Source organism: Sebastes fasciatus, chromosome 5 (assembly GCF_043250625.1).
Source record: "Sebastes fasciatus isolate fSebFas1 chromosome 5, fSebFas1.pri, whole genome shotgun sequence".
Lineage (NCBI taxonomy): Eukaryota > Metazoa > Chordata > Actinopteri > Perciformes > Sebastidae > Sebastes > Sebastes fasciatus.
The window spans coordinates 24,088,243-24,100,097 of record NC_133799.1 but is presented as its reverse complement, the minus strand read 5'-3'; the positions used below and the strand labels follow the sequence as shown (position 1 = coordinate 24,100,097).

The window sequence follows — 11,855 nt, the reverse complement described above, 5'->3', positions numbered from 1 at the left end:
TAAGCGGTTGAAGATGGATGGATGGATGGATTAGGGGTTTGCTCCATCTTTGTGAGGCTTCACAGCAGGTTTCAGGTTGTTTAATGGATAAATACATGTATTAAATATAAATATTTTTTATTGGTTGTCTCCTGTTTTTTTTTTTCAACTCTTAAAACTAATGTTTTTTTTCTGGCTTTTCATTTGAGCCTGTAAAAAAGGCCATGCCTCCTCCTACTAACTCCTGTTCTTGAGCATGAGCTGTACATGTGCCACCAGTGTGAATGTCTCCTCCCCCAATCACCTGTGCCCGATCATGCGCTGGGCATGTGCCACCAGTGTGCCTGCACTGAACAGGCTCCCCAATACAACACTGGGAGTGAAACACAGTTAAGGAGAGGATAGCTGGACTTTGGACATTCCTTTTCGTGTGCGTCCATGCAAAATGTGAGTTGTGTTATGTTTAATGTATTTATATTAGACTGGCATAATAATAATTAGTAACTCTGTATTTAAGCCTTTTTCTTTGTAAAATGCCTGTTATTTTAGACTCACTTTTTGTTGCTAATGTTTATTCACTATTAGTTCTAATCACTCTGTACTGTTGTGTTTTGTTGTTACAGACCACACACAAGCTATTATTCTGTTTGCTTTATCTGCTGCTGAGATAAACAGCCGTAACCATACACGTGGACTGCGCATCTTATTCATCTACAATCACACCTGAGCACTAAATAGTGTCCTGACCCGACACCCTGAAGCGTTTGCTGCCACACCTACAGATTTATAAGAACACACACATTCTCTCACACAGAGCCAATCCTATCTTTCCTAGTAAGGATTTTTAATAATGATGATGATGATGATGATGATCATCTGCATGGTTTAAGGTGTATAAGGTGTAACAGAAGGAAAATACTATTTATACAGGAGGGATTTGAACCCACAAACTTCAAACTGTAGAACTATTTCTGTACAAGCTGAGCTATCAATCAGTTCAGGTGCAAATTTAGAGGTTTGTTCCACATTTCTGGGGCTTCACAGCAGGTTTCACATCATGTAATAGATAAGTACATGTATTACAATACATTAAAGTGTTTTATCTCTTGAATTGTTTTACTCTTTTAAAAAATGTTTCTTTCCTATTAAGACTATTTAATGGATCATCTGCATGGTTTAAGGGGTTACAGAAGGAAAAGACAAACTTTTCAGGAGGGATTTGAACCCACAATCTTCAAACTGTGGAGCAGGTTCTCTACCAGCTACGTTTTCAAGACTTCGTGGTTTGATTTCAATTTTACAATCCAGCTGCAGAGGGTTGCTCCATATTTGTGGAGCTTCACGGCATGTTTTGGGTTTTTTAATTGATAAATGAATATATTAAAGGGCATTGATTGGTTATCTTAGTTATTTAAAAACTAATGTTTTTTTCTGTCTTTTAATTTTGGCCAATTGTATCTTTCCTATTATGGGTTTTAATGGATTATCTGCATTGTTTAAGGGGTTTTAAGAGGTGACAGAAGGAAAAGACAAACTTTACAGGGGTGGTTGGAACCCACAACCTACAGACTGTTGAGCAGCTTCTCTACCAGCTGAGCTAACTGGACTCAGAAATGAAGTGACTCTCGGACAGAAGAATTGAAGAAAACTGAAAAATGTCAGTTTGTCAATGTGAACACGTCTCAGTGTGAGCAGGTTTCAGTGTGAACAGGTCACAGTGTGAACAGGTCTCAGTGTGAGCAGGTTTCAGTATGAACAGGTTTCAGTGTGAGCAGGTTACAGTGTGAACAGGTTTCAGTGTGTAAACTTTGTTTCTCTGCAGGTTGGTGAAGGATAATCTTCTGCAGCTTCAGTCTCATCTTCTTTCTCTTTCTGGTTCTTTGTGATAATCAGCGCTGGAGATGGTCAAGTGGTGAAGGACGCCGACTGCCAACACTGAGACAGGTTTCATTGCGGGTTGGATTCCCGCCTGAAATATGCTACACAGGAATGAATGAATGTGTGTGTGTGTGTGTGGTTTCATTTGTCTGCTCTAAAAATTTCAATCCTTGCGATCACAAAATCCGTCCGTCGCGTCGATTACAACTTGCTAACTTCAACTTGCAAATTTCTGAATTTACATTGAGGACAAATGAGGAGGAAACAACAGAGAACACGTGAGCCCAGGTGGTTGAGCTAGCTAGCTTGGCAAGAAACACCGGCACCCGGTCGGTAACGAGACTACAACGTGTCTCTCTGCAGAGCTCCGTCACTTCACAAGACACGGAAAACCTCTGTTGGTCTGGAGGAGCTGCAGCATTTATTTCTGCACAAACGTCCACTGTACATCCACTAGATATTCTCAGAGCTAAACTAACTCTTCTGCAGTGTGGAGGGAGCGCACGTTCACGTCTAAAGGTGGAGCGAGCTGAGCGAGAACGCGCGCTCTCTCTGAGTGAAGGCAAGCAGGGAGAGGAGGAGAGGCAGCGGCCACACGCGAACGCGCATATGCGAGCACGCATGTGTCCCAACCCGGTACATTTATACGCTTAAAAAGTTACAAACAGTCCCTTTAATGTAAAACTTTTAGCAAATTGTATAAGGAAATTAGGTAATACTCTTTCTTATGTCTTGTGTTAAAGCAAAAAAAAAAAATGCAATAAACTTCCAGTAGAAGTTCAAAATTACAGACAATATCCAAGATAAATCTACAAATTATATGGTGGTTTAACAGGTGGTAAGTGCATGTAATCACGTTGGGAGTTCTCGCGAGATGTTAGTTCACGTCACGGCTGCTGTGTGTCACATGACATTGTTTTGTTTTGTTTGAGCTGCAGACTGGAGGTTGAAATGGCGAGAAACGAGGAGAAACAACAAGGCAAACTGAACAGACTATGGCTTCAGAAAGAGAGAGAGGGTAAGCAGCTAGTAGCCACAACATACACTGTCATTTGTTGATTAATATTTGTCCGATAAAGGCACTTTTAAAGCTTTAACTGTTAGCTACAGTGATGCTAACTCACAGTTGTTAGATGAGCTAGCAGCTAGCTAAATAGAATAGAATAGAAAGCTTAAACAGGTTAACAGGTAAAACATATAATAGGTAAAACACACAGTTATAAAGCAAAAAAAACAGGTAAAGTAGATGTTATAAATAAATATAAACAGAAGTGTTACACTAGAAGTATAAAATATAAAAAATAGATGTAATGTAAACAGAGGTAATTGCACTTGAGATGTATATTGCATCAACGATATATTGCACAGACAAATGTATGCAATTCATTGCACAGGTTTATTGTTTGTTCAGTTTCTGTATGGCCCAGGGAAAGAAACTGTTCGTGAGTCTGGAGGTGCAGGCTTTCATTGACCTGTAGCGCCTGCCAGAGGGCAGCAGGTCAAACAGGTGATGAGCTGGGTGGGAGGAGTCCCTGAGAATAGTTGTTGACCTACTGAGGCAGCAGGAGCTGGAGATCTTTTCCAACTACGTCTGGTTGAAATGAACCAGATAGACATAGAAACGCTTGGACAAAGTGGATATAGTTTTATTTTTTTTGGCAATTCTGAGCTTATTCTTTCAGTCAGTATGAAGTGTTATAACCTAACTACATCATATGATTCAGGGGAAGCTACCCTTTCTTTCTGGTGCAGTATTGAGCATACCATATTTGACATTTAACTCTCTGAGACCCACAGTAGACCAGTTTTTGTCTTTTTTTCCAGGGTGATACAGGGGGTCTTTAGGAGGAGATAGCAGATCAACAGTAGATGTCACATGGAAGTGGTGTACATCATCTGAAAGCTGAGAACCTGAAGATTAATTTGAGATGCAGCTCAGCACTGTGTGTCAAATTGTTCTAGTCATAAATTAAGAAATAAACATGAATGAATGATTTAAAATAAATTGTAGAAGTGTATAGGGGCTTAGAACATTATGATTGAAGTATGTGATGGCCATTCCCATGCTCACTTCTTTCTCATAAGTTGCTGCAGCAATTTTGGGGTTGATACCATTTGCTACACAGATTTGGTGCTAAATTTAAACCATTTTTTACCACTCAAGAATTGATACAAATTATCAATAATCCCTCCAAAAAAAAAAATTAAGACACCAAGACCTTGAGGAACACCATAGAAAAGTCCATGCTGTGATTTGGTATCAAAAACTTTTGACATTTGGAAATTTCTGCAAGAATTGCATTTTTCAGTGATTAGATGGCGAGCACTTATGTTGTGTAAACTGCTCCGAAACCCCCTTATTGTCAATCTAGCTAGGAAAGCCATCCATCCTCTGAATGCTCTAGGTCTCTAGTTTGTGGCTGTAAAGTTTCATGAGGCTGTGATTATCCTAGAGGTCACCACAGGTCATTTTATACAGTAAGGTCAAGTTTTAAAAGATGGTCTCAATAAAATGAAATGGCTCCTATGAGGACTAACATCATCAATCATGAATAAAAATGGGCTCATCGGATCCACACAAGTCTCAGCTTTACAGTGAACGTCCTACCCCCTATTTCTAGCGCCATTTCTTTCCGCAACCATCTTCAATTGGGGCCTTAATTATGATCTCGACTGTAAAGGTTTGTGAAGCCAAATCGGGCCAGAGGCGTAAAGTGGGAGGCCGATGGCCCCATCGCCCATTTTGCTCGGACTGCGCCCATCTTCAAACTCTACTTTAATTTTGATCACAATTACATAACTGTTAAGTTTCATTACTTCATCTTGCACGGTTGTAACGCTATCGCGGTCATCAAATCTGTCCACAGACATACAGACGCCCGGAAAAGTACTATGTGGTAGTTCCCGTTACAGTGGGTGTCTCCAGGACCACATTCTGCAATGATGACTCAAACACAGAGACTCACTAGCTGAGCAGTTCAAACACAATTTAAAGCTTGTGTCCATCATAAACGGTTACAAGTTGTTTAATGTTTAGAGGCTAACAGCTAGCATTCACCATTTTGTTGTTTGTTTAGCATTCACCATGTTGCTCAGAGTAAAAATCGAGCTTCTTAAGGCACCTAAACTAATGCTTTCTTTCAATATATCATTTACAGAGGGACGCCTCAAAGATGTACATGAGCGGAGACCCAAGCTGGTAATGAAGAAGTTATAAATCGTTATTAATAATTGTTAACACATCACCTCTATTCACGTTTACATGGACTAGTTTGTTTCAGCCAACCCTTTTTCTTTGCAGTCTACTCTTAATTCAGCTTCCTCTGTGAAAAAGTGGATCCCCAGCATCAAGAATGAAATAGAGTATTATTTGCAGGTAAATGTATTGTTAGTTTATACAGAGATGGCATCCAATGACACTAAATTCCCTGTCTAAAGTTGAATATCTGTTTTTGTCTTTTTCCCTTTCAGCAGTCGCAGCTGTTTCATTACCCAGAGAGGAAGATAGCCGAGTTCCAGCTGCACATGGAGGCTTTAGAAAGAGAGTACAAACGCTTCATTACCAAGCTACGTGTTCTTGACCCCGCCTGCAAACATAAGCCATGGACTCCTCGAGCATACTGCAAAAGGAGAGCAGACACACAGGACTCTCCCAGTATAGGTCAGTGTGATAAAGCTCATGACTAAACTCTCATACGCAGTGAAATTAGATTATTATTTTTCTTTAAAAAAAAATAACTTGGAAGTGCAACAAGTTGTATTTAGTGTTTAGAGTATCAAAGACGCACATGAAGGCAGTGGACTCCTCTGCCAGATGACTTGAACCAAATGTGTGATTGTTAGACTTGAGAAGACTGTTTGAAGTCATTTTTTGAACTCTTAATAATCAGATGGCTTCTGTCTACAAGCACATACACAAACTAGGGATGTCAGTTCAGTATTTCAGCTCAGTAGTTTAAATTAGCATATACTGTAGACCGACATGCCTAACCGGTCAAAAATGTTCCTGGTGATTAGCTTATTAACGGTTATTCGTTAACATCCCTAACACAAACTAATAATCATCTTTTCCTACTGATAACGCTGATTCCCCCTTTCACCAACCAGGCCTCCTGCACCGGTGTCGTCTTTCTCATATTTAAAACTGTATATTTTGTACATTATATACATTACATATCTCAGTATCTCAGTGATCCCCGCAGATTCTCTTGATCACTGCTGCTGATTGTTTTTGTGATGTCGAGTATAAAGAAAGTCCTCTCTGACAGACATACTGTATAAATGTATAATCTTAATTTGCTATAACTTGTCTAATATCCTTTGTTTCTGACTGAATTTAATTTTTTGGTGAACTATTCCTTTAAGACACCAGTAGCTGACCTTTCATGCCTCTATGTATCTTCACTCTCATTTACAGTTAAACAGTCTCGGCCCTGTGAGTCACATGGTGGTAGCAGTCAGTTGAGTGGAGGTGAGAATGACTTGACCAGCAATTGTCACAAAACCTCAGCACCTGCGAGGCAGGGACCTTTCAGCCGGTTTCAAACCCCTGTCCCCACCAACCCAAACTCAGAAACCTCAGAGGCAGCCTGTGCAGACCAAGACCAGGACCAGCCCCTCTCCTTTGACCACATGAGGCTGGCGGTGGCCGCTGCTGCATTCAGAGGCCCGCCAGTTCAGCAAGGCTCCTCTCAAACACAGAGCCTAGCCCGGGTGCTGCAGTCCGGCCTGCCAAACCTTGTTAACGCCTCATTAAGGCAAACACTTTCAACCCAGAGCAGAGATGACGACGGTGCGACAGTGGGAACTGTTGTCGTCCAACGCTGCAAGTTAGACTGTGAGGTAGCAGAAAGGATACCTGGTAAATCATCCAACACTGGGACAACAGAGGAGAGGACGGGTCATGTCCTGGGACTAGACTGTTACTCTTCTTCTGATGAGGAGTGTGACACGTGATCATGACATTTAATGGTCAGTTTCTACATTTTGAACTACAATGAAGTGTTTTGTGGAACCTCCTTTTACAGCTTCCTAAATGGTGTCATATGCAGTAGATATCAGAATTTTAGTGCAACCCAATCCTGTAATTTTTGATAGGCCCACATTGTCTAAAATATCTAAGATGTTATGACAGACATTAGCTAAATTTAACTTATTCTGTTAGACATACGGAGGACTGTGAATCACAATATCTCGATATGAAAATGGAATACAGACGAGCTGAATATTAAAGCCCCGCTCACAAGACTTGCGTAATGGAAAAGGTGTTTGCACGAACGAAGAGACATGAGTAATGTTGTTCATTTCAGGTTGAGAAATTCATTGTAGTTTTCAGGCACTACTCCATCTGTGTAATCAGTCATCATGACCACAGCTATATCCATTATGCAACAGAAAGCAGGTAGACTGTGTGACAAACAGACGGTTACTGATGGAGATACTTGCTGATTCAGTGATTCATTTTAGTCTGTATTAACTGGAGCAGCAGCGAACACGACCTGGTTAGACCCCCACACCCCCATCCTCCCACTTAACCCGCCCTGTGCTGTCGCCGCTGCTGCTACTGCTGCTGCTGCTGCGAGGAACGCATGACACTTCTGGGAAACGGACACATCAGCTTGTAGAGTGCAGTGTATGGTTACGCTTGACGTAGTCACCCTTTTAGTTAGAGCTCTGTTTGCAAAGTGGGTTTCCTTTTGCCTCTGCAGGGGTCTGGAGAAAGAAAACGAAACTTTTGCAACAGTGGACAGAGCAGAGGCCTGAGAGCTTCCTTTATAGCTACCAAATTACACAATATACAAGACTTGCTTAGTTTCACAAATGATGTAAATCAAGAAGAAGCACAAATTGTAGTGTTGGCCGGCGTGAGACTGCAGTGCTGCAGCACCCTCCACAGCAAGGCTGCTTATTTCTTGCATAAGAAGTTCCATCTATGAGGTCGGAAAGATGCCCTTTATAAAAAACCACCAAAGCCCACTAAACGATTCCTAATGAATATTTGTAAGCAGATTTACAAACATAAGAACTGATGATTCTGAGAACTGTTGCAACCACAATGAAGGAGCAGCGTTATCGTCTGTATCCTATGAAACGAACCCAGAAGTGGCAGAAAGACCACAATGGTACTAACTTCTCACTGAGTGTGGGGGGGGAAGCGGTGTGTACGTGCTCAGCTTTCCTGTAAGCTCATCTCTTGAGGTAATGGTTAGGGTTAATTCTCACCTCTGTAAGTATCGCTGTCTCTCGCTACGAGCGTTTCATGAGCACAGGAGCCAGTGCAGAGACATATGTCTTTTTCATGTGGCAGCAGCATCTTCCCACCAAGACTACACTGCTGCATCACTGTTTACTAACACGCTGTGCCTCGTAAAGGCTGATAATGCATTTTTAAAGAGGTTGAAGATAAATATTCAGATTCAGGGCATGGTTCAGATGAGAAGAAGAACAGTGATGCCAGATCAAAAGAAACCCCCAGCAGGAAAAAAGTATGTTACCTGGGTTCACAAGATGGCAAAACGTGCATATAAAATGCTGGGCAGGTGGCTGTGGTTGCTCAGTCTTTCCTTTCGTGGAATTTTTGAAAAGGTCGCTTTATGATGATGACTTGATGGTGGTTAGTGAGGTGGGGGTCAGCTGAAACCTCTAGCTTCCTTTCCCTTCAGACTGAGCTACAGTTTTCTATATGCACAGTGAAAAGGTTGACCTAGTGAGCACATAAAAGACCCAAACTGTGTCATAAAGTTATGTAGTTTTAAGTAAGTATCATGTAGCAATACAGACCAGAGGGAAGGGCTAGATGGTTGATGGTTTGATAGTTTCTTATAAGTAATGTGCACATTTCAGTCCTTATCTACATACATGTGGGAGGGATTTGTGGGTGGTGAATCACTTGACAGCTGGAGCTTGTCTGTTTTTTTTAAAGCCGAGGTGCTCAGACTAAAGTACACACCTCTTTCATGCAGAGGCGACAGATGCACACACAGTATGTCTCAAGACAACACCTGCACCATGAGCCGTGACCAGAGATATCCGTTCCCACAGGTGTTCCCCGTGGATGGAGGCAGAGGTCCGCAGCGCTCCGGCGCCCAGCCGCCGAATCTTGTGCCCTGCTGGTCCTTCCCGCCGGCCCAGGAGAGGGCGAAGAGCCGTGGGAAGAGTCGGGGCTGCATGGGAGTCAGCTATGGTGGGGCACTGGTCGTGCTGATGCTGTTCCTGCTCATGTTTGCGGCCCTGGGGTTTGAAGCATACCAGATTAACAACATGCAGGAAGAACTGAGACAGATGAAAAAGGTAAGGAGCACACAGGATGTGTGATGGTATATGGACATGAACATGGAGAGTGAAAGAAAGAAAGAGTGGTTTGTTCTGTATTAATAAGATAATGATGACTGCAGCACTGTGTGGAAATAAATAGATTTGAGGTTGTAGAAATGTGACCGCAGTTTGTAAAAGGTCAAGAAATAGTGAAGGGATGACTTCACAAATCAGATTTATTTGGGAAGTATGTGAGCACATACAAGGTATTAGACTGCATCTCTCTTGATGCACAGAAATAGAAATAACAACAAGGACAAGACAACTGGACAAATAAAGGTAAAGAATAGACAAACAGCACTGTTGTGGACAGGACTGGATGATTATGTACAGTATGTTCATGTAAAGATGACTATTTACTGTATGTACAGCATGTAGGATTTATATTGACAGTGACACATGATTACAAATTGTACATTAGATACTTTAAAATTATAATCTAAAACAGCATCCGTGAATATAATATAAAAGGGTTATTGACAGCGTATGACTAATGGTAAGTATTCATCAGAGTGACAACGGAAATAATGAAGTAATAATTGAGCAACGGATGCCAAGAAATAATATCAATATTAATAGTTTTGGATTGCTTCTTGTATAATGTTTTAATGGGGTCAGAGCTGCTAATTAAAAAGGTGTGACTTCTCTCAGCTTTGCATAGAGAGGAGGAGGTGATGTAGAGGTGTCAGGTGGGAGAGGTGGAAAACAGATCTGGAAAAGTTTAATAATTCACTTTTAATTTTTTGACTCTACCATCATTTGAAGAGTTAATTTACCTCAGCTCTCCTCTGACATTTAAAAGATGCAAACTGAGGACTGAATCGTTCCGTCTGTGGTCGCTGGGTCCAGCGAGGCAGGATTTCCTCTCTCTGATGTGCTCTGAGAGACCTTTTTAGAAGAAAGCCACTGACTGTGTGATGTGGTAGTAATGAGATTTCTGTTTCTCTTTTTCGTCTCACTGAAGGTTTCATCTGTGACTGAGTTTAATACACCTCAGATGCAGATTGGTAAATATAAACACCTCGCACCACACATGAATTATTCCCAATAAAGTCAAAGAAGAGGTGATGTGACTGTAATGTTGTTTCAGATGAACGGAGAGTTGAGTTGAAGGGAAAAGACATCAGACCTGCTGCACATGTGATGGGTAACATAATAATAATAATAATAATAATAATACAAATGCATTCTGATTCTCTTATCCTACATAGAACTGAAAGAGGTGACACCATTTTCTCCTCTCTTGCAGGGCGGATTGAGAAAAAAAAATTCCCTCAGACTTTGCGGTGGGAGCCGAAGGCAGGTCGGGCGTTCGTATCCGGAGGGGTGGCGTACAGCTATGAAGACGGCGCCCTGCAAATCAACGAGACCGGACTCTACCACATTTACTCACGGGTGGAGTTGATCTTTAAGGACTGCTCCCCTACGTCCTCGTTCACTCACTCTGTGTTTGTGAGGAGAGCGGGACGCCTCACAGATATGAACCTGATGGGGGCCCACAGAGCTGGCTTCTGCTCTCAGCAGCGAGGGCACGCCTGGACCACAGAGAGTTACCTCGCCTCCGCCCTGCAGCTGCAGAAAGCCGACAGCGTTTTTGTGAACGTATCGCACCCTGTTTATCTTACTCATGAACATTACGCCAACTTCTTTGGTCTCTACAAGATCTGAAGGCCTTTGGTGTTTTAGTGTACTAATTTGACTCCACTGAAAGAGTGCAGGCTGGTCACAACATCTCTGAATCTTACTCATCACTTTGATTCCTATGTTGAATGTAATTTGCTATAATAACTGCAATGAATAGCACAATACAAAATAGTCTCAGGGGAAAACTCAGGGGAAATATTGTCTTTATTACCAGCTTTAAAAATTGAAATGAATTGATGCAATTTCCACACATATACATAAACAAATAGTGCCTTTTTTTAAATATAGGAGATGTATGTATATATATATATATATATAAGAGAGTCAGGAAACACTAATAACATTTTTTAAAAATATTTATTTTAGTGTGGATCTGATGTCTTAATGTGCGAAAAGGTGTGATTATATAATGGTAAATAAAATAATTTATGTTGATTTTCATTTGGTGAAACTGAGAAATGCTTTCTTGATTAAAAATCTGAAAGGTGTTTTGTGTTCGAGCAGTCATGTAATGAACACCCACATGAGTTTTTGTCCATTACCACTGGAAAGTATTTAGATAAAGACACCAACTCAAATGTGGTTTTGCTCCTTATAATGAACTGGATTTCCATATATTCCATTGAGCTAAACAGCAGGAGGCTAAAACAAGCAGGTTTGCACTTTGAAAAGACGCAGTTAAACTGATGTTAATTAAAAATGTAGCTTACAGACCACATCTGCAGCGCATCTGCATCGCTGCAGTTTAACACCCTCATTGCGCTGCTTGTTTTTCAGTACACCACAAACATTCATGTTAGTGCAGTGTGTGAAGATATACAGACGAGGGGACGAAACAGTGGCAGCGTTGACGTGGGTTTCCTTCCTGTGTGAATATTTCGGGGGTCTCGCTTCTGTGCAGGGCGATTTTTGTGAAAGAGTTTGTGTTTCGTTTAATCCACATGGCTAACTTCTAAACTCACATGTGTTCACTTCTGTCTCCACACCTGGTGGGCCTCATAATAAGAGCTGAATAATTGCATTTATTTTTTAAACATGAA

The 11,855-nt window shown here is 41.3% G+C and overlaps 2 protein-coding genes across 4 annotated transcripts; both read left to right on the top strand.

The window, feature by feature from the left end:
• The first annotated feature begins 283 nt into the window (after nt 1-283).
• On the top strand, nt 284-7,104 carry LOC141768044 (uncharacterized). 2 transcript variants are annotated; one of them, XM_074635932.1, is made up of 6 exons: nt 286-426; nt 2,790-2,875; nt 5,016-5,056; nt 5,159-5,233; nt 5,329-5,518; nt 6,275-7,104. In XM_074635932.1, exons 2-6 carry the CDS (start codon nt 2,809-2,811, stop codon nt 6,811-6,813), a joined length of 912 nt encoding a protein of 303 aa, XP_074492033.1. In that variant the 5' UTR covers nt 286-426; nt 2,790-2,808; the 3' UTR covers nt 6,814-7,104. The 2 variants fall into 2 exon arrangements, with proteins under 2 accessions (XP_074492034.1, XP_074492033.1); XM_074635933.1 differs by lacking the exon at nt 5,159-5,233 and having other exon boundaries at nt 284-426.
• On the top strand, nt 6,688-11,256 carry faslg (Fas ligand (TNF superfamily, member 6)). 2 transcript variants are annotated; one of them, XM_074635935.1, is made up of 5 exons: nt 6,688-6,828; nt 8,899-9,147; nt 10,136-10,178; nt 10,262-10,318; nt 10,421-11,256. In XM_074635935.1, exons 1-5 carry the CDS (start codon nt 6,826-6,828, stop codon nt 10,837-10,839), a joined length of 771 nt encoding a protein of 256 aa, XP_074492036.1. In that variant the 5' UTR covers nt 6,688-6,825; the 3' UTR covers nt 10,840-11,256. The 2 variants fall into 2 exon arrangements, with proteins under 2 accessions (XP_074492036.1, XP_074492035.1); XM_074635934.1 differs by lacking the exon at nt 6,688-6,828 and having other exon boundaries at nt 8,866-9,147.
• Nucleotides 11,257-11,855: the final 599 nt, after the last annotated feature.